This window comes from Drosophila sulfurigaster, chromosome 3 (genome assembly GCF_023558435.1).
Source record: "Drosophila sulfurigaster albostrigata strain 15112-1811.04 chromosome 3, ASM2355843v2, whole genome shotgun sequence".
NCBI classification, from domain to species: domain Eukaryota; kingdom Metazoa; phylum Arthropoda; class Insecta; order Diptera; family Drosophilidae; genus Drosophila; species Drosophila sulfurigaster.
In genome coordinates, this window is record NC_084883.1 from 43,870,554 (window position 1) to 43,891,417 (window position 20,864).

General features: G+C 38.2%; 3 protein-coding genes across 4 annotated transcripts; 1 reads left to right on the forward strand and 2 right to left on the reverse strand.

Annotated features, from left to right (window-relative positions):
• Positions 1-66: 66 nt before the first annotated feature.
• On the forward strand, positions 67-15,695 carry LOC133844646 (proton-coupled zinc antiporter SLC30A1). Of its 2 annotated transcripts, XM_062278730.1 has the most exons (8): positions 67-194; positions 926-1,050; positions 12,236-12,422; positions 12,486-12,610; positions 13,530-13,627; positions 13,697-14,213; positions 14,271-14,505; positions 14,566-15,695. In XM_062278730.1, the coding sequence occupies exons 3-8, from the start codon at positions 12,246-12,248 to the stop codon at positions 14,755-14,757; spliced, it is 1,344 nt and encodes a 447-aa protein (XP_062134714.1). In that variant the 5' UTR covers positions 67-194; positions 926-1,050; positions 12,236-12,245; the 3' UTR covers positions 14,758-15,695. The 2 variants fall into 2 exon arrangements, with proteins under 2 accessions (XP_062134714.1, XP_062134713.1); XM_062278729.1 differs by lacking the exons at positions 67-194; positions 926-1,050 and adding an exon at positions 11,220-11,237.
• Positions 15,696-16,278: 583 nt separating this feature from the next.
• Positions 16,279-17,466, reverse strand: LOC133844649 (phosphatidylinositol N-acetylglucosaminyltransferase subunit C). The gene has a single exon (XM_062278732.1). It carries the CDS (start codon positions 17,395-17,397, stop codon positions 16,537-16,539), a length of 861 nt encoding a protein of 286 aa, XP_062134716.1. The 5' UTR covers positions 17,398-17,466; the 3' UTR covers positions 16,279-16,536.
• Positions 17,467-17,800: 334 nt separating this feature from the next.
• Positions 17,801-20,589, reverse strand: LOC133840442 (unc-112-related protein). Its single transcript, XM_062272267.1, has 2 exons — positions 20,435-20,589; positions 17,801-20,347 (listed from the first exon to the last, which is right to left on the reverse strand). The coding sequence occupies exon 2, from the start codon at positions 20,264-20,266 to the stop codon at positions 18,131-18,133; it is 2,136 nt and encodes a 711-aa protein (XP_062128251.1). The 5' UTR covers positions 20,267-20,347; positions 20,435-20,589; the 3' UTR covers positions 17,801-18,130.
• Between the last annotated feature and the right edge of the window lie 275 nt (positions 20,590-20,864).

Below are 20,864 nucleotides of genomic sequence, written 5' to 3' on the forward strand. Positions count from 1 at the left end.
CGTGTTGCGGGCACACTGCTTTCGTAGGTGGGTTGGTTGGTCACCCTGTTGAATGCTTGAGTGGTGTTTTTTTAGCTTTTACGCGAATGGTCACGCCGTCAGTTGTCTTGAAAATTTTAACAAAGTCGCAAGTGTCGAGTGTCCGCAGTTGTCTTGCATCGGAAACACAAAATAAAATAAATAAATCAAAATCGGTAATGCGCAGCATGCAATGAAGGCATAAATAAAAAAACAAAAGATATTCTCGACAAGTGCACGTGCTAACTGCGCTAAACTGCAAAAGTGTGAATTGCCTTGCGAATATTGTTGTCAATATACTCTGCATACAAGCATACACATGTATATTGTGATTTCAGACTGTATGTGTGTGTGTTAACGTGTAGCGATGTCATTATACGCTGTGTGCACTATTAGCAATACACATACACTGGCACATGCATACGATTTGTATGCAAGTATGTGTGTGTGTACATAAATCAGGCGTGCCGTGCGCCTGCCGCCCGCCCCCACCCCCGAGAGAGCGCAGGAATTTTGCGCGTGGCGTGCAGAATTTTACAAGATAACTGTGCATACTTCGCGTTTTCCTCTTAACATTTATACTTCTGCGTATGCACCCACTCAAACAATGCATTGTATTAAGAAGTATTTTGTTTTGCACGCATTACAAAGGCGAATAACGTATTGACGACGTCAATTTATCGGCGCTTTGCTTTGCCTTTATCACAACGCGTTTCCCCCATCTCACCATACATACACACACACATTGAAGAACAAGAGTGTATTGCATGTAGATGAGAGCACTCTGCTCAAAAACACACACACTTGCAGATGTGGGCGCTGTTGTAGTGAAAATTAATGATAGATTTTGATAGCGCGAACAACAGGCATGTTATAAATTAGTAATAATAATACTTTGTGATTGTAGATAAAAATCAAAGCCGCTCTTCCTGCGGCCTACAAAACGGTGTGGATAACAAGCACCCAACTCAACACCAACAAAAAATAAAACACATTCAAAAGCGCCGGCAACAAAACAGCTTTTAAATTTCGGTAAGTGCTTCTTCCCTCTTGCATTCTTTTTCCCTCCTTGTCTTACAAAGGTAGCGTATAAGTCAAATCCGAATCTCATTGAGAAATAGTGAAAGAACATCCAATTGAAGGGTATGCGTCTGTGTTAGTCCGTGTGCGTGTGTGCGTCTGTATAACAAACTCAAAGGAAACCTGTGCGAACTTGCTGTTGTTGTTATACCCGCTACCAGTAGTTTAGGAGAGTATTATAATTTTGTGGGAATAGGAATTTTATTTCTAAAGAGTATGTTTGCTTAATGTTTATTTCACAAACACATCGATCTTACAGACTACAAAAAATATAGCTTCCATTTTTTTGACAACACTTGTTAGATGTGGTAGCCACGCCCCTTGCTGACTCCTCAAATCAAAACGAATACCACAATTTTAGAGCGATAGTGTCAATTTTTATATACACATTAATAACAAGAATTTGAAATATTTGCAAACTTGCTAGTTATTCAGCTATTTTCTGCCTATTTTATTATCTTAAGCTTAGTAGCGGGTATCTCAAAGTTGAGCTTACTCAAATACAGCTTAGCTTGGTGTTGTTATTGCTTTAGGTCAGCGAACTGCGCGCTCTCACGCCCAAATGGGCGGCAGGTACACGACTGAGGCACACAGGTAGGCAAAATGCCATCCACCTCCATATTAGTTTGTGTGCGGATGAGCCTCAATAATTGTTGACATTCGTGAAAAACTTCTTGCTGTGCCGTTTGTTTTTCCCTTGGCCTACCTAAATAACGTACTATGAGCATGCACGTGCATGTTTATACTTGTGTGTGCTTGTCTGTGTTGTTAAAATTGTTCTACTGGTTTCTGGCTGCATCAGTTACACGTTGATTCACATTGCCGGCTACCTTAGTAACTGGTTTTGCCCCGTTCACACTCTGGGGACGACGTCTTAGTCATTAGTCGTAATCATCATTTGGCCATGGCCATTTAAATAAATATACTTCTGATTCATGCTTCAATTTTATCTTGTCGGTTCTTCACCCATCGTCTCGTTAAACACTCTGTTGTAGTTTCTTCCCAATAGATTGTTATTTGCGGATATTCACAGTCATTGTAAGCGTCATTCTTCAATATTGAATATTTATTCCATTAGTCGTTTCCTGCTTTAATTGTTATATCCATTTATTGAATAAGCAGTCTCGAAAAGTTCATCAATCTATTCTTCTATGATTTATTTTTTGCTTTTTCATTATTAAATCAATCTATCAAGTTTTGCACTTCGGCAGATTCAAAAATTTGTTGTTAATGAAATTTTTGTTTATGATATGAAATAACTTTGTTCTTCTCTCAATTATTAAAGCTTATTCACCTATCGATTCATTGATCCATCTATCAAATTACCAGCTTAGTGTCCACCCAATTATCTATCCATCCTTCCATATGTCTTTCTAAGATATGAGCATTTATTAACTTTGTCTGCTGTCTGTTGCTGTGACATTTAAGCGCGCCCTCAGAGAGCGTCGTCAGGTTTGCCATTTTCAATTATCGTTTAAAGGTCACGCTCCATATTGAGGCAGCAACAAAACAACGAAAGCTGCCGCCCTCCTCTCCCACCACACCCCACTGAATTCCCCTTTTGCTATCAGCTGTGCGGTTTTTGCTTTGTCAATTATTCCAATACAATTGAGTGCAAAAAAATCAATACGTGTTAATTAAATTTCGCGCCAAATAAGATTCATTTTGTGTTTATTAATGCATTTCGCTTTGTCTCAAATCCAATTTACTAAAAGTACATTCAATATTTAATTTATAGTTGTAAATAGTGTGTACCACAGAAGTAGAACTAGAACTAGAACTTGACGCACTTTGAGAACTGGGTTATGTTTGCCCAACGATCATAAACGAATGCTATAGATTTATGACAAAAACTAACTAGGTTAAACTGCCTTCATTTCTGATTACTCTAATTAGCTGGCCAGATAAGCCAACGCTCCAAGAACATTTGCTCTCTGATAACAATTGCCTTTGCTTTTCGCTCTAACAAAATGTGCAACTACAGAAGGCAAAAGTCTCGCATCTGCTCGACAATATCCAATTATATATAGCATGTATGAATGTGTGTCTTCGTGCACAGCTTGTTTAGGTAGTCGACATGAAATGTAATCTGCTGATTGATTTATCAATAAATATTGTACGGCCCCATTTTTGGCATACTTGAATTTCCGATACCCTGCACTTGAGTTTATGATAACGAAAAATGCAACTAGACTCGCGTAATCCCACGAAAACTGAGATTTTGCTTGCTAACAGTGCTGTCAACTCCAGTTTAAGGCGCTGTCAACTTGCTTTTTGTTCATCTGTCGTTGCCACATTTTTTCGTTTTGACACATTTTTATACCTAGCAATTTTCGTGCATAAAGTTATGATGTATTTTTACTTATACATTTTAATCATATAGTGTTGGTTGATATAGCAGACTCTTTACTGTGTGTCTATCAGAGATCTCTCTAAAGTTTTCTATATTATAGTCTCTTTTTCTCAATACTTTTATTTAGTTCATAACTTAACGAGTATCTCATAGTCAAGCATACTTGACTTTAGCTTTCTTGTTAGCAACAGAGCTACAGATTGCAATTTTTGGCCGCCACTTCAACGACTACGACTGTCAACGCATTGTTGTTATGGCTGGCGGGGAACTCTGCGCTCGGGTAGCCTCTTTGAAAATTGGGTCAGCAGGTTAGCTGCTATATACATATACACAATATGTACACCCGCCCTTCTTTTTTATATCGCACCACAGAATTTGCATAAATAAATCAAAAACTGACTCACCTGGCCCACTTTTGATGTCCAGGCAGCGCATGGCTGAGCACAGTTGGGTCAGTTGTCTCTCTATGCGTTTCCTTCCTACGAAGCTAGAGTGCGCTTTTCCGCGCTCTGCAAACAAACGATTCGACGCTCCGCCTCCTCATCCTCCTCCTTCCACTTTTCATTTGCCATTTTCCGGGCTGCGTGGAAAAGCGGGTTAATTGTCCTCCAGCCACGTAGTCAATGGCTAAAAATTGTTGCCGGCACAATTTCCGCGATTGTTGGCGTTGCTCTTGTTGTTGTTGTTGCTGCTGGTGGTGGTGGTGGGGCGGAGACCTTGCGGCCCATGCAATTTTCTAATTAAAATAATTATTTGATTTCTTTTGCTTTGCTACAGTTGTTCGCCATCGCTCTACACTAGAGCCGTTAACTGAAATTGCACAATTTACATGAATAATCCACAGGATTTCCAACTAAAAAAGGGTGCTAAGGAAGAGCTTTTAAAAGCTTTGCAACAGCTGCAGCTTCATAATGTTTATGACTCTGCTCCAGGGTCACATTTTTTGATTAACTCTTCGTAGTTAGGTTCATTCGTCCGTCTGTCCATTTGATTAAATGAGTGATACCTTTTTTTTAGTTTTCAAGGTAACTTTATGTAACTTGCTGTAGGTTCCTAATGTTGTTAGAGGTGTATAATAGAAGGAAATATTTGACTTGCAACAAATAATTTGTTTGTTTAAGTAGTTGAAATTGTTTTACTAATATTCTTGATTAAAATCAGTCAATTGTAAATTCTCAAGATCATTACATTTTCTGGGAATCTTTATAATAAGTACTTCATGTCTAGCTACTTGTGTATTTTTCACTTTTCAATTCTGTCTGCCTACACAGAAAGAAGAAAGCATTTCTCTTTGGTTACAATCAGTTAAAAATCTTAGAAATTATTCCTGAATTAATTTAATTTAATTTTGTTACAAATGGTTGTCAATCAATTATGTGCTCTATGGCATATTTTGAATGTATCAGTATATAGATATACCAAATATACATTTCATATTATTGCTGTATTTTTCGGTATATTGGTATATTCTATGAATAATACCACTCTGTTCTGCTCTTATTGAAAACGGGTAGCGGATACTTCACAGTCGAGCACGCTCTACTGTAGCTTAATCATTTTCTTCTCGTAGCATCCTTGTTATCATGACCAGAGCTCTATTTCAATTAAAATGCCCAAATGATATACAACTATAATCGCTTAAGTAGCCAATTAATTAGTTTGCTTGAAGTACTGCCACAAGTAAATTCGTACTGTTCAACTAAATGTCTTATCTGAAAATATCGCATGCCATTGATAAAGCTTTAACCACAAAATGTTGGCACAAGGCCGAACGGGCAGCATTAATGATTGCGAGACCATCCAAAATGTGTTATCGCTGGGTGAAATATGTTGATGCCGCTTGCGACAGGTTGTCATGTTGCCATGTGGCAGCGCCTCTGCAGCAGAAGTAGCAACTATTGCTTAGGGCATAAAGTCCACACAGCATATGCCAAAAGTTCAGCCATGTCCGAAACTCAGTTGAGTGGATGGTTCCCACACACACACACACACACACACACACACACACACACACACACACACACACACACACACACACACACACACACACACACATACAGAGACACACTTGCACTCAGTGCTGAACTCGCATAGAGAGCGGCCAATTAAACAACATGACCTAGAATATTGTAACCCAATTGTGGCCTCCACTCTGCTCATATCACAAGTAAACAAGTGTGAGTGTATATTTATGTTTGTTTGCCTTTGTGTATTTGTGTGTATGTGTGTGAATAAGCTACTGTTGTTGCTGCTGCCGCACTTGCAACATTTTGTACAGTTTTGAAGCATTTGCATGCGAGCTGCACGTTTAATTGCCGCAATAAATGCGTAGGCAAATCACGTGCTGCAACTAAATGTATTCACACTCTATATACATTGTCATCATTTTAGCTATAAATAAATGCATTCGTGTGTGTGTGTTTGAATGTGTGTATGGCGCTTTATCCTTGAGGGACGACGAACAAAGCGGAAACTTATAAATATGCTCGGAATCTGCACTAGATAAGGCAAAAGTTATTATGGCTAGTTATGCGGTATGCACCAAACTTTGTTTCGAGAACAAACTTCTAGTTTCAATGAAATTCTTTGAATTTTGAAATTATGAATTTCTTAAATTTTGTATTTATTAGTTACAGAAAAGAATCTCGCAATTTACTATATAAATATGAAATAAATTATATTAAAATTTGGAAAATTGAAGAAGTTTTATTTAATTTGAATCTTTATAAATCTTAAAATAAATTTAAATATTCAAAATGTTAATATAATTCCTTTAGTATTTATATATTCCATAGTTTAACAATATAAAGTAAATTGCGTATTTAGAGTTCATACAAAACCTAAACTAGAAATCTTTAAATTCAAAATAATGCATTTCTTAAACTAAGGATTTATTTACTAAATACTTAAGCAATCGGAACTGTAAGGATCTTTAGTCTTTAATTTCTTACTCTTACTCTTATCAGTTCTCCACATTTTAACCATATAAATTAGTGTTTAATATATGTAAATTAAATCCTTACGAATTAAACTCCTTTTTATTTAGTTTATATTGTGTTTATTTATACCAGATTTTATCGATATAAAACAAATTTCTGGATTCTTCCATTTAATTGGAATTATTTTAAAACTAGGAATTACATTTATTACTACTCAAAAGTATAAATTTCTTATATTTAGTATTTATTTATACATTTTAGTAATAGAGTTTGTTAGGATGTTTAGTTTAAATGGAATCTTACAGAAACTTGAAATTCTAAATAACGAATTAAGTATTTATTTGCTCTCCAAATTTAAGCAATATATAAATTGTTAATCATCATTTTAATGACTAACAATTCGTTTCATTCGATTCTGATTTCTTATTTTCAATCCAATAGCTTCTTCAACTATAAATGCTGCACTTACAACTAAGGCAAAAATATCTAAATGTTACATTATATGTTATTGTAGCCTCGTTTTGCTTTAGTCATGGTCAAGTGCATTTGTGAATGAGAATTTTAATTACAATTCGTATTATATATATTGTTTCGAGTACGTATAACAATTACATTTAACTTGGATTTCCCTGTAGCTATAGCTGAGGTATCGTTGGTTCTACATATAATGGCGATGACGATGATGATGATGAGGGTTCGGTACTTGCTTTGCAATTAGTTAAAACTATCACGTGCTTGGAGACTGGTTTTTTGCTTTGACTGTGACATAACCATGAAACGCAACTACTAAATGGGGATGGTGATGAGGAGGGGGAGGGTTATGTGACCCGATGCCGCAAATGCCAAAATGTGCCAAGCGACAAACCAAAAAACCGAAACAGAAACAGCAACAGACCAATACAGAGAGTGAGAGAAAGAGAAAGAAACACTTTGATTTCATCAAGCAACAAATGTGTTGTATTTTTTGTTTTTAGTAATAACCACGCAGTTTTCTGTTTGTATTTTTTGGCTGCCTCCTGTTTTAGCATGGCTAAAAACATTTTGGTTATTGGTTAGTTACTTGCTTGGACTTCGCTTCATTTTGCTTTGGCTTGCCAGACACGTTTCCATAAATTATTTTATCGCCCTCGTCCAGCAAAGTTGTGTTGCGGTGTCTTAGTTGCTGGTCTGCTGCTGCCTCTGCTATCGGACAGTGGCTTAAAAGCTCATGTACTCTCTGTGGCTATCAGCTGCATTGAGTCCCTGTCACTAAGACTGTCAAAGTCACACCGCCGCAGCAGTCAAGTGTGAAGGTGACAACTTCACTACCAGCATAAGTAAATGCTATTCATACTCTTTGTTATATAATATAACTTAATAGAGATGTGACATTATAGTTAGCATGTTATATTCAATACATATATTTTCAATTAGGAAAACAATTATTTTTTATAACTTAAAGAGCATAGTTATGACAGCTAACACTTTAAAATTTAAAAAAATACATTTCTTATTTTTTTTTAAATAGTTAAACTATCCTAGAATACAGTAAAAACAACTTCACTGGCAGCCTAAGTAAATGTTACTCATACTCTTCTTTATATAATATCTTAATTGAGATGTGACATGTTATATTCATGACATGTTATAAATATGTTAGCACGTTGTATTCATTATGTATATTTTCAATTAGGAAAACAATTATTAATCTTAAACAGCATAGTTATGACAGTTATACAAACGCATTTAATTTAAAGTTTCTTTAATGAAGCAAGTAAAATCGTTAATTGATACTAAAATTGTGTTCAGCACTTTAAAAGTTTCGTATTAGTGTTTTTATGTTACAGAGAAATAACGTAGCATGCTTAATAAAACTTGCCACAAAAGTTTGAGCTCTACAAACACGCAAAAACTTAAAATTTGCTGCTATTTTATTACTTGGAAAAAATATTAAAATAAATTTATAACTTGTTCAGAAAAATTCCCATATCAAAATAAGTATAGACTCTACTTTATTGTTATTATACTTTTATTATTGTTATTCAAGTTTTTTTTTCTATATTACAAAGTAATTACATAATAAATTGAACTTATGTTATTAAGCAAAATAAATATTCAATCAATGTCACCCACAGTGAAACCTCGACACATCGTCTCTCTCTTTCTTCGCTCTCTTGTGTTGTATTTGTTATTTATACTCACGTTTATTCTCCTACGCTTTTCTGTGCTTCGCCTTTTAATTTTACATTTCACGTTGCTCAATAATTTCTCTCAGTCATTGCCAAAAAACAACAACAGCAGCGGCAAATATCGCGTTCGTTTTATTTATATATATACCCTAACCAATAGGTCTATAAACAAATACTGAGCATGTTTGCTATCTTAAAGTTGCAAAAAACTACTGCAAAGTCTAGACTGTGTTATCAAGAAGGGAATTCAGCATCTTTTAGTCATAATTGAAATGCGTGTAATATTATATATCCAGAGAGTTCAGTTGTAATCACTGTTTGCTTAGCTATGAATAATAAGTTTCCCCCTTCCTAATGCTTATCGCACAATTAGCTCAGCAACAATGTAATCATATTGTGCTCTTACTTATTATTATTAAGTTTGTTAACCCAAACACAGAAACCACACAAACACACACACACACACAATCCTCGATAAGCATTTTGCTCTGTATCATTTTTTTTGCGCACGTTCAACTTTGGAAATGATTTCGCTTATCGCAATAAAGGGTTCTTTTTTAGAGGGGATCACTGCAGATATTTATCTATTCTTCATAGTGCGGGCGGGAAGAAGGAAGAGTGGGTGACTATATCATATCACAAGTTGGCATCTGAATTGTTGTAAGTGCGATTAATGCATAGTTGATGGCTGATAACACGATAAAGCGCAAATATTAGCCCAGATAACAGACACCACACTAAATGTAGTCTGTGCTTGCCTGCAGAAAGCAAACTTTGAGCGGGTCGAGCGCAGTTAATCCACATTTTTGGCGTCTCGTGTGCCGAAAACTTACGAAAAAAAAAGACTGAAGAGATAACAAATTAGCGAAATTTCAACTTGACGTTGATTTAAAACACTTTTCGTGGGCATATTTGTTAATATATTTATTAAGTTATCTTTTAGTTATAAAGACACAAGTAAGAACATAGAATGTGCTCAACTGTGGAATACCCGCTACCCATTTCGAATAAACTCAAAACATTGCGGTATTATTCTTAAAATATGCCGAGATTAAATACTAAAAAAAGTAAAACATACCGAAGGTTATATTTGGTATATGGATAGTGTACTGCATTGAAAAAATACAATAAAGTACAAAGTATACCTGATTATCAGTGAAAGCACTTAGGACCCATTTTAGGTAAAAGCAAAACAGTGTTGTATTATTCTTAAAATATACCGAATTAATATACTTAAATAAGCCAAATGATATATGTATTTGGTATATGCAGTAGGCTATGTTATCATATACAAATATTTTTTAAATAACTTCTAATATTTTTATTTGATCGCAACCACATTTTGAGAAATCGTAAATACTGAAGATATTATTGTATGTATGTATGATTAAATAAAAGAAAGGTATATAATGAATATATATCAGAAATTATGGTTAAACGCCAGCTAAGTTTGTTAGTAAATTTTAAGTTTTTAATATTTTTATTCTCAAAAGCAACAATCTAATTAAATAAGATACCATAATGAAGTGGTTTTAATATGTGCATGAAATTATAACGGGGACGTTTACATTGTGAATTTTTCAGCCATGACAAATTGCAAACTTATTTGTCTATGTGATAATTCTGAATAGGAAGTGCTTTTAACAATGTAAATATTAATACTTATCGCTTTATTTCTAGGAAATTACATTCTATGGCATGTTTCCTAGCTCGCTTATTATTTGAGATCATGCTTTTGAATGTATTTGCATTGTGTATATAAAAGTTATTATACATCAAAACAAAGTAAATTTTGTTCAACTAAAATCTTATATTGTTACCTTTTAAAATATATATTGGGCGAAGAAAGCTAGCCATTCAAAATTCTTATTATAAATAGGAAGTAAATGCCAAAGGCGTGCAAAGTCAAGTGCTTGTCATTTCTGTTTGGGTAACTGATCCGATTGTTTTGCTGTTTGAATTATTTAGACTACAGCACGACAATCAATTTGTGTAAATGTTTTAATACCCATTGAAGCCTAAAGGAGATTGTAAAATCAATCGTTGTTGGGCAGCAGCAGAAAGAGCTGATGATGCAGTCAGTGCCAATGGCAATGGCCTCACTTCCTGTTCATGGCCAATCACTGCGTCTCTCTCTTTCTCTCACTTCTTCGTCTCGAGGGGGCGATGTTTTGCTTGTTTGGGTTGCTTAGTCAACGGGGCGATCGCATAAACTAAATGCGAATATGCAAATTGTTTTCTTAGCTACCACAACAAAAAGTCTCATCCCTTACATGCTCCACATTTCTGACTCTCTCTCGCTCTTTGCTCTCCTCTCTTTCTCTCTCTCTCTGCCCCTTGACAACGACTGTTTGGTGCTTCGGTGAATTTCATTCGTTTCACTTGAATTTGTTTTATATTATTGTTTATACAAAACTGCTGTTGCTGCTTGCTACTGTTACTGCTGTTACTGTGAGTGCAACGAGAACGCGACTTGCAAGTTGTTTCTTGATAAAAAAAATGGCCAAGGGGTATCCGTATCCATGTGGCTAAATCGAGCTGCCATCAATTGCCAATATCAGTTTATAATTCATAAGCACAGCCAAAGGCAACGAGGCAGCAACGACAACAAAATCGTTGCAGCAGTAGCAGCTGCTTCCATTTCAACAATCCTGCAATAGCAAAAATGCAGTTCTTTGTGTAAGTTCAATCAAATATCTCTCTCTCACTCTCTCCTCCACACACACACCCTTTTATTGTCTACTCAAGCATAAAAAACCAGCAAAAGAAGAGTGCATAAATAAATACGAGCAAAAAAGAAAGAAACAAAACAATTACCAAACCCCCCATCCACACCCTACAAAAAGGGGGCGTGGCTGTGACGCCTGCTCAAGCGTAGCTTAAATTGTTTTCCAATTTGAACTTTTTTCATTCAATTAAACCACTTCGCTTCCACCCACCCAATGCAAAGTTGGGAATAGGAATAGAAATTGAAAGAATGAGATAACTCAATTTGTTTGCTAATTTTTAAGCTAATAGCATTTGTACAAAGGGCTTGGCTTTGGCACTTTGGAAAACTTAATAATAGATTGATGCAATCTTCAAAGTTGAATGAACTCGGAAGTTTTGCACGTAAAAAACATTTGATATACTTCGCTTTAAATGTGAACTTTGTGCGGCAGTTTAAAATGTTGTTTTTAGCATCTCAATTGGTGAGATTTTAAAAAGGTGTTCAGGGAGTAAATTCTAAAGTTTAAAGAGGAATTCATATTGAATGCACCAATTTTAAAGCTTATTTCTTGAAATTATTATTTAAAATGATAGATTCTTAAGTTTATGTTTTAGTAATATTTGAAAAGATTTTCCTATTCAGTTTGTTTCACTTTTCTTAAATGAATTAAGTTTTTTATAACTAGAGTAGACATTAAATTATTATTTATATTATTAAATTATTAGTTGGGATAATTCAGTGAGTTTTCCTTTGTTCTTGAAATACTTTTATAGGAATTAGTTATGTTTAAGATTAGGCGAAATTTGAGGAGATTTTCATAACTTAAGCTAATTCTAATTAAAGTTTATCGAATCTACTTTAACTTTAAAACAATTAATTTAACTTGAACCTTTTAAATACTTCCTTTTTTAAGTTTCTCAGTAAACCTTTTAACTATATTGAATTTTCCTTCCTTTTACACTTGCAGTTTCTCCAAGATGTCCAAATATTCGGGCAAAAAATGTCGCCTGCTCTCGATGATGTGGCTAACGGCCTCGTTCTTCTTCGTGGAGATCGTTGTGGGCTATGTGACCAACTCGATGGCGCTGGTCGCAGACAGTTTTCACATGCTGGGCGATATTGCTGCCCTGGTCATATCATTCCTCTCAGTCAAGGTGAGTCACAATGAAAATATTTAACAAAAATCGCAATTTAATTGTATTTCAAATCTTCCACAGATGTCACCCAAAAAGTGGTCGAAGAACACCTTTGGCTGGGCACGTGCTGAGGTGCTGGGTGCGCTCGTTAATGCTGTATTCCTAGTGGCGCTCTGTTTCAGCATCACGATCGAGGCATGCAAAAGGTGAGACACCTGTTCCATGCCAAGTCAAACACAAAGAGCGAATTACGCACACAGACATACACTCGTCCAGTGAATGACGACTCAACAGTTGCTGTTGCCTTGTCACCATTTATTTTATTTTAATTTCAATTTTAGCCGCTTTTTTGTGAACATTTTTTTTTTGTTACTTTATTTGCCTTTTCGATTGTTGTCATTTGCATGCCATGTGCATATCTCGCGCCACTTTACGATGCGCATTTCGATGTCGTCGTCGTCGTTGTCGTTGTCGCTGTCGGAACGTGCAAAGTAGAAACGCAAAGGGGATTGGCTTGGAATTACAAATTGATTGACATATTTCCACACTGATTTCGTTCTTATCTAATCTGAGTTACGAGCATCTATCTAATCCAACTGCTCACATAAGTTATATTGATATTGATAGGTGTTTAATTATCAGCGCCATCATAAAAGTTAATACCTCATCATATCCTTAAGAACAACTTAAGCTCCAATATTCAATATAAAGTTTTTCCCCTTTTTAAGTCTTTTTATCAATACTCTTTCCTATTTAAAAATTAGTCAAATGCAAGATAAAAATTTAATATACTAATAATAAAGATAAATAATGATAGAGGTATAATATAATATATATAATTTAATATATTTTTACATTGTTTATCTTGCATTTAATTAATTTTGTAAGTAGAAAAGCTAAAATTGACTTCTATGTATCAATATAAATTTAAGTTGCCTTTCTTCATATTTTTAATATAAAGTGGTATAAGATAAAAGTAAAATAGAATAACAGAAAGAATAGGAACGCTACTCAAACATAATTGTACAATATAATAAACAAACATCCAGAAATATAATACCTATAATTTAGTTACACAAAATTGCAATAATTTTAAAATTAATGAAACTTTTTAATGTCTTACAGATTCATCGAGAAAGAACCAATTCATGAGCCACGTCTGCTGCTCATTGTTGGCGTGCTGGGTCTGCTGGTCAACATGATTGGTCTTTGCCTGCTCTATGGTAAGCATAGTAAATATTTCTCTATATATAGTGCAACCAAATAATCAAGATACTTCCGCTTCCCCACAGAGCACGGTGGCCACCATGGACACTCGCATGGCGGTGGCTTGACGCGCAATCACAGTCGCCTCACTGAGCTGGCGAACATGGACGAAGGCGATGACGAGCAGAACGATTATGCCTACGAGAAGCAGAAGGAGAAACAGCAGGTGAAAAAGTCTAGTCACGGTCACAGTCACGATCCTGGCCAGATGAATATGCGTGGCGCTTTTCTGCACGTGCTCAGCGATGCTCTTGGCAGCGTTATTGTTGTGGTCAGTGCGCTCGTTGTCTGGCTGAGCGACTGGGAATATCGTTTATATATCGATCCAGCGCTTTCCATTGTGTTGGTTGCCCTCATCTTGCACTCAGTGTGGCCGCTGCTGCGTGAATCGGCTCTAATTCTGCTGCAAACTGTGCCCACGCACATCCAAGTGGATGCCATACAGAAGCGTCTGCTGGAGAAGGTCGACGGTGTGTTGGCTGTGCACGAATTCCACGTCTGGCAATTGGCTGGCGATCGCATCATTGCCTCAGCACACATACGGTAGTCGGCAATCTTTAAGCTGTTGCAATCACATGTCTAACTCAAAGTATTTCACAGCTGTCGCAACTTGTCGGAGTACATGAAGATTGCCGAGAAGGTGAAGGAGTTCTTCCACAACGAGGGCATACACTCGACCACCATACAGCCGGAGTTTAGCGAAATCGAAGGCTGCAACATGTCCGATGGCACCTCCAGCATTAACATGAGTGGCTCCGATTGCTGTGCCCTCGATTGTCCCACCACGGATGAGGGCTGTGTTAAAGCCACCTGCTGTCAGAATAACAACAAATTGGTATTATTTGAATTATAAGCTGTAAAAGAATTGAGTTCTCAGTTTGCCACTCGCTTACAGAATCCACTTCCTTCGCCCACAAATTCACCGTATCTGTGTCGTCAGCGCAATGCGGCGCGTCAATCTGGCGACGTTGAAGCTGGCTCCTTGCTGGAAGGAAGCGCTGCTGCCGCCGGCAATCAATCGCTGGGCAATGGAGGAACTGGCTTAACGGCAGCAGCAGAGTCAACGCCACAGAACGATATAGTCTGACAACTGCCGCAGCAACAACATCTAAGACAACAGCAGCAACAACAACAACAACAACTGTCGCCAGCACAACAACAGCATCAGCATCAAGTACACTTTGCCACCAACTCGAGCACAAGCACAATAACAACAACAGCATCATCATCATCAGCAGCAGTTGCAGCATCAGCAGCAGCAGCAGCGACAACAACAACCAGAACACGTGATATATTGTACGAGCCAACTAACCAAGCAACTTCCAAAGCCATCGCTGCCAACGATGTCGTCAGTCTATCCTTGACCGCCCAGCGACGACGCGAACTCCAGCTGCGCGCTGAGCTGCAGTGCCAGGAGCAGGTGATGCTTAGTGGCGGCGCCTGCACACGCAACGGTGATGAGGTGGCTCTCTAAAGCTTGCACTTTCGAGACGATGGAGACTGTCCTCTGTTTTTTGTAGGAAAATAGGAGGGGGTGATTTTTAGCAGCAGCAACAGCATAAAATTGGAAAACAAAAAACTGTTTCTTTAGTAGAATTTTACGGGACATTTAATTGTTGTGTTGTGGAGGCGGCAAGTGGCGGGTTCTCAACGTTTTGTTGTTGTTGGCAGGAAGAAAGTTTAGTTAATAGCGTGCATGCGTGCGTGTGTGTGTGTGTGAGTGCGTTTATGTATATGTGACCATGCTCCTGGCCCTGCCCCACCCAACCTCTAGGTGTTGTGTGTGTCCCCCCTTCTTTTTACACAACAGACACAACCAGCGCACCGTATTTTATATTATAAATAATAATAAATATTATATTTTGTGCTAGTTTAATTGAAATCAAAATGATTAGACATAATAATAATAGCGTGCAGTTCATATAAATTATACGATTATATGAGATGTTAATAGCATTAACTAAACAACAACTTGATAGTTAATTCTTAGCGTTAAGTCCAAAAGCAACAAAAAAAAAACAAAAACATGAATATGTACGATTTTTTACATTTTGAAAAAGTTTATACGTGAAGAAAACAAAAAATAAAAAAGAAAATCTATATACATAGCAACTATATTGTATTTAATAGTTATAAATAGTTAATAATTAAAGACAGCGATCGTTTTTTTGAAGACGTGTTTGGTGCGATTGTTTAGTGAAAAGTTGCAAGTACATATATAATTACAAAGAAAAGAAGAAAAAATACTTTAGTGTATTGCTTTATGCAAATTGAGAGAAAGAAAGAAAAGTGCATTGCATGTTTTAGGCATTAGTTACTATTATTATTCTTAGTAGTTGTAATAATGCAAATTGTATAAATGACGTTTTTAATGACTTTATTAATTAGAACTCTTTAAGCAAATGCAAACAAAAATCTTTATCATAAACAATACGAACATACGCTGTATTATTTCACGATCGATTGTTTCGTATTCCTCTGTGTATATGTTTGTAAATATATATATATCAAAATATATGATATATTTATATATATATGTATCAAGCATAATCATAACAATTAAATGATACAAAATGGAAACCAAAAAAAGGAAAAAAAACCACACATATAAATTGCATTTCGACATTTGTTTTATTTACAGAATTATACTTAGCTATATACAAATCTATATAAATATATTTTTTTTTAATAATTACAATGAAAATGTGCCGAGTTCGGAGTGTGGGCATCCAGAATAAAATGTGTTTCTATTACACAAGTGTAATGTGGTTAAAATGAAAACAAAAAACAAAGTTGTTGCAATTTAATAGTCTAGCTCTTGCTCCCCATCATCGATGTGTTGCATCTCCGAGAAGCGAAGCTGGCGCTATAAGTTCTCATCGAGATTCTCTTCGGTGTTCTCTTCAACGATTGCCTCGTCCCACGGTCCGTGGATGTTGAACTTGTAGTGCTGCTGCCTCACAAATATCAAGGGACATGCAAAGTTGATGAAGAGTGTGGTGCACGCATACAAATAGAGCACGGGACGCGACAGAAAGTAGAGTGCGCCACAGCAGATCACAAAGATGGGCACCATGCAGTAGGGATGCCATCTGGCCGCTGTCATAATGGGATACAGCACAAAGAAGATCGCTGCCTCGACGAGAAGCACAAAGGCGTGATAAGAAGTTGACAGTCTTGAGGCCAAGCAGATGGCACCAAATATGGCCGCATTCAATGAGATCGCTTTGGATACCATGGCAACATCCAGTCCGTAGTCCGTAAACATCAAATTGAAGAGCATCACAAAGAACGTTGTTGTATATATGGTGTCCGTACTGATGGCCTGCGTCAGTGTGTGCAGCATGGGTGAGAAAATGTAGCCAAAGAGCAGCACTGTGACTAAAGTTTTGGAGTCCTCGCCCAGCATTATCATGGTGAGACTGCTGCCACGATAATACAAATAACCAATAGCTGTGATAATGCATGTCGGCACCAATATACTGGTGGGTGCTATCCGATCGCTGAGCATCACATGGTAGAGTATCAGAAAGCCGGTAATGCAGGAAATTTGATTGTTTAGCACAGTGATGCCGCCGAGAGCCTCGCGCAATGTGTAACGCCGTACATGCAGATTTGTTTGCAGGTCCTTGAGGAAACTCACATCCGTATAGTTGTCCGGATACTCGCGATTCGAATAGAGGTTTTTCACCCAAGGTTTTCGCTTGCCTTGCGGGGTTTTCGCCATTTTTCAATCAATATCAGAAACATTGAATGTCACAATCGTTTGTTTACATCCGAACAGCTGTCACTAAATAAATCGATAACTCAGTGACATCCACATGTTATCGAGCTAATTACTAGGGTAGAGCGCGAAATTCAAATTGGTATATTTTGCATGCCGAATGATTTGCATATCGTTGAGGAAACTCACAGAATATATTTGGCCTGGCAGTCACTATTCAAGAAAACACTTTGGACCTACTAGTTTTAGACTTATCTTTCAATATCACTTATTTGGAATCGTTTGTTTACATCTGAACACCTGCCACAGGCAAATTCGATAGTTTATTGCCGACTATATTTAATCGAGATATCGTAGTCTGCAGTGCGCGCAATTCAAATCAATAATGCCGTACACAAAGTTATAATTTTTGTTAAAATGTGCGCTAATTGTTTATTATTGCTTAAGAGTTAGTTGTACAAAAAGGCCAAGAATAAGGCTGAGTTATTTAAGGTTAGGCAGGCAAAAGTGCCTCTGGCTAGTGATTTGTGTTAAAAACAAAATCAGTTAAAATCCATGGGATTAGTTTAGAAAAGGCATCCATTCAAAAGTGAAAAGGATAAATCCTGTAAATTGCATTAAAAATCAAGTGCAGCATTATAAAAATGGGCGCTGAACTGGGCCACTGTCAACAAATAAAATAAAGATGCCTATAAATATTCGAAATAACTTTGAAATAATGTTCGCCACAAACATTTTACGACCAACCGCCCGTCAGCTTATGGAAGAGCTCCTCGTTGAGCGTCTGATTGTTGTCCTTGGAGCGCATTGACATGAAAATGTATCCGCCAATAAATTCATGCACTACCTTGCAATCGGCCGAGTGGCAAGAGAAGACGACATTCTCATCATGAAATTGAATCATCATGCACTTAATTCCCCAATTAACATTCCAGGCCTTCATAGTATTATAACGCCACGTCTTGATATGATCTCCTGTGCTCAGATCCATGCGCATGATGCGATTATGCGTTACGCCCAACAGCTCCTCCTTGCGATGTCCATCGAACTTGATGACAAACAGCGAGACACCAAAGTCAGGCAGCGATTGCCAAGCCTGAATGTATTTCATCTTGGCCTCCAGCAGCGGCAAATCCCGCACATTGGCGTGTGCCTCCAATATACGTTGCACCGCTTTGCCGGACAGCTTGCGCAGCATTTTGGGCGACAGATAATCCACGGCATCTACGGTGCGTGGATCAATGTTGACGTGCACGCCATGCACAGGACGCTGCATCTGCAGCAGCGACAAAATGCCATCGACTTCCGATTCATACGAGCTGTCGGCCAAAGAGCGACCCTTGGCTGCTAGACGACAAGCAGCCAACCACTTGGCATACTGCTGCTCATTCTCGCAGCGTACCCAAACCTCGCTGTTGGGTCCATGATGATCCTCCGGTGAGACTTCGAGACGAATGGCATATTTACCCTCGGCTAGATTGACATCGGGAGTCACTTCGCAGCCGCGCAAATTGACGCGAATTGAGGGCGATGCAGAGTGTCGGGATTCTTCAGCATTCTTGTACAGCAGCAAATGCAAATCGCGATAGATGAAATAGTAGCGTTTGTAGCCGCGTAGCAGGAAGCGTTGCGGTTTAAGAAAGCGCAAATAATCCGAGAGTTCTGGTATGCGTGTGAGATTGATGCTCTCATGTGGATCACCGCCCTCCAATGTAAGCTGCAGCTCATTCAATGCTGAATCAATGTCGTCGTCGTCATTCTCCTGACTCGATGTCTCTATACCCGAGTCCACGGCAGTTAAAAGTGGCTGCATGTCTAGCTGATGATTGATTTGAAACTGCAGTGCTGCAAACATGAGCGTCTCCTGCTCGTTGCAGTCGAGTTCCTCGTTCAATATAGACCATTTGGCCTGCTCGTACAGTTGATTGATGCGCACCTGATCGTACTTAGGATTCAGGTCAAAAAACGTGTAGTACTTGAAGCGCAAACAGAGTGTATCATACTCTCGTATGCCCTGCTCCATTAGCGACAGCGAGCTGTCCAGCCAGCCCACATTGAGACGCGCTTTCTCCACCAGCGATTTGGGACGCAAGAGTTGTGCTCGCATCTCTGCACTAAGAGGGCGCGGTGAACTGGCCAAGTTCTCTTGGAAATCACCCAAACTGGACGACGACGAATCATAGGTGGCATACCCTGCTTGACTAACCTTCCAGGCGCCATGCGTGGGCGTTGGCGAACGCTTCGCATTTGGCGCATTGTGCGGCGAGAGCGGTGCACAAAAGAATAGAGCTGGCGACGAGGGTTTGTCCAGGCTCCCAGTGCTGCCGCCACCATTAAACGACGAATTTATAGGCACAAATGAATTGGTATCCAGCGCTGGCTGCAAATATGTGGTGCCATCGGGTTCAGCGATGGGCACTCGCTTTGCATGCGGCAGCTGAGCGTAGTTCTTCTTTAAATGCTCCGCTTCGAGTGGCTTGGACAGCGACAATTCCTCCGCATAGCGGATGTCCAGCTGCTTGCAGAGATTCAACACAGCAGCAAAGGTCTTGACCGAATAATCGACACGACAGTCCAGATAACGCAAGTCCGGCAGCTGCACCCGCAATATTTTGTGCATGGGCGTAAAGTAGAGTAAACTATCCGCTTGGACACCACATTGATCCAGAGTTGCGCGTGTCCTTGTTAGCCAAATGTTCTTCGCCGGCCAGTAGAGTGCGTGATCCGACCAATCTTTGGGATTCTCAGGATCCACCAACTGCAGCATAATGCTCCCCAAATGCTGATCGCCGCGCACGCGCATTGTGCGCTCCAGCGCCAGATCTGTGATGCAGATGCGCAGATTCCACGAGTTGTCGCCAACGTGTATCATTTTGCTGGTATTTATTTTTAGTGCTACGCCAGGTGTGCCCTTAATTTACACACTCACACAGCGACGTCCTTGGTGGAGCGCCTACGTTAGAATTGGAATAAGATTTGTGAGCCAGCTGTTCAATTTATTCACTTATTTAACACAAACGACACAATTTGGGCAACTCACTTCAATGCGGGCACGTTGGGGATGCCGTAATACTTCTTCCGGATGCGCGTAATTGCATTGATTGATTTTCACTTAAGCAAAATTGGGAGCAACAAAGAACCAAAAAAAACGCTCTGTGGGGAGAAAAATAGAAAGCGTTCAAAAGACGCTGCAGCTGTGGGTGCAATGAAAAAAACCTGACTGCTTTGAATGAGCAACAGCTGTTTGTCTGCAGGGCGACAAGGAGCTGACTGCTATAATTGTGCAACAGCTGATTAGCTGTTACGCATTACAAGGCTGCATGCTATAGGTAGAAGCTGACTCCAATTGACCGTTAAAAGTGCAGTTTTGAAAAGCGTCGTTAATTTTAATTGTTTTGTGGGTCATTCTTTAATTTGCCAAATGAGTAATAAATAATTAATAAATTGAAAATATTGTATTTTTAAAATGT

Excerpts from the sequence above, each read along its gene's own strand:
- LOC133844646 (XM_062278729.1), top strand. Across the intron at positions 12,423-12,485 it reads TATCATTCCTCTCAGTCAAG|ATGTCACCCAAAAAGTGGTC; the intron begins GTGAGTCACAAT and ends AATCTTCCACAG. Across the intron at positions 12,611-13,529 it reads ACGATCGAGGCATGCAAAAG|ATTCATCGAGAAAGAACCAA; the intron begins GTGAGACACCTG and ends AATGTCTTACAG.
- LOC133844649 (XM_062278732.1), bottom strand. The coding sequence starts at position 17,397 with ATGGCGAAAACCCCGCAAGGCAAGCGAAAACCTTGGGTGAAAAACCTC.
- LOC133840442 (XM_062272267.1), bottom strand. The coding sequence starts at position 20,266 with ATGATACACGTTGGCGACAACTCGTGGAATCTGCGCATCTGCATCACA.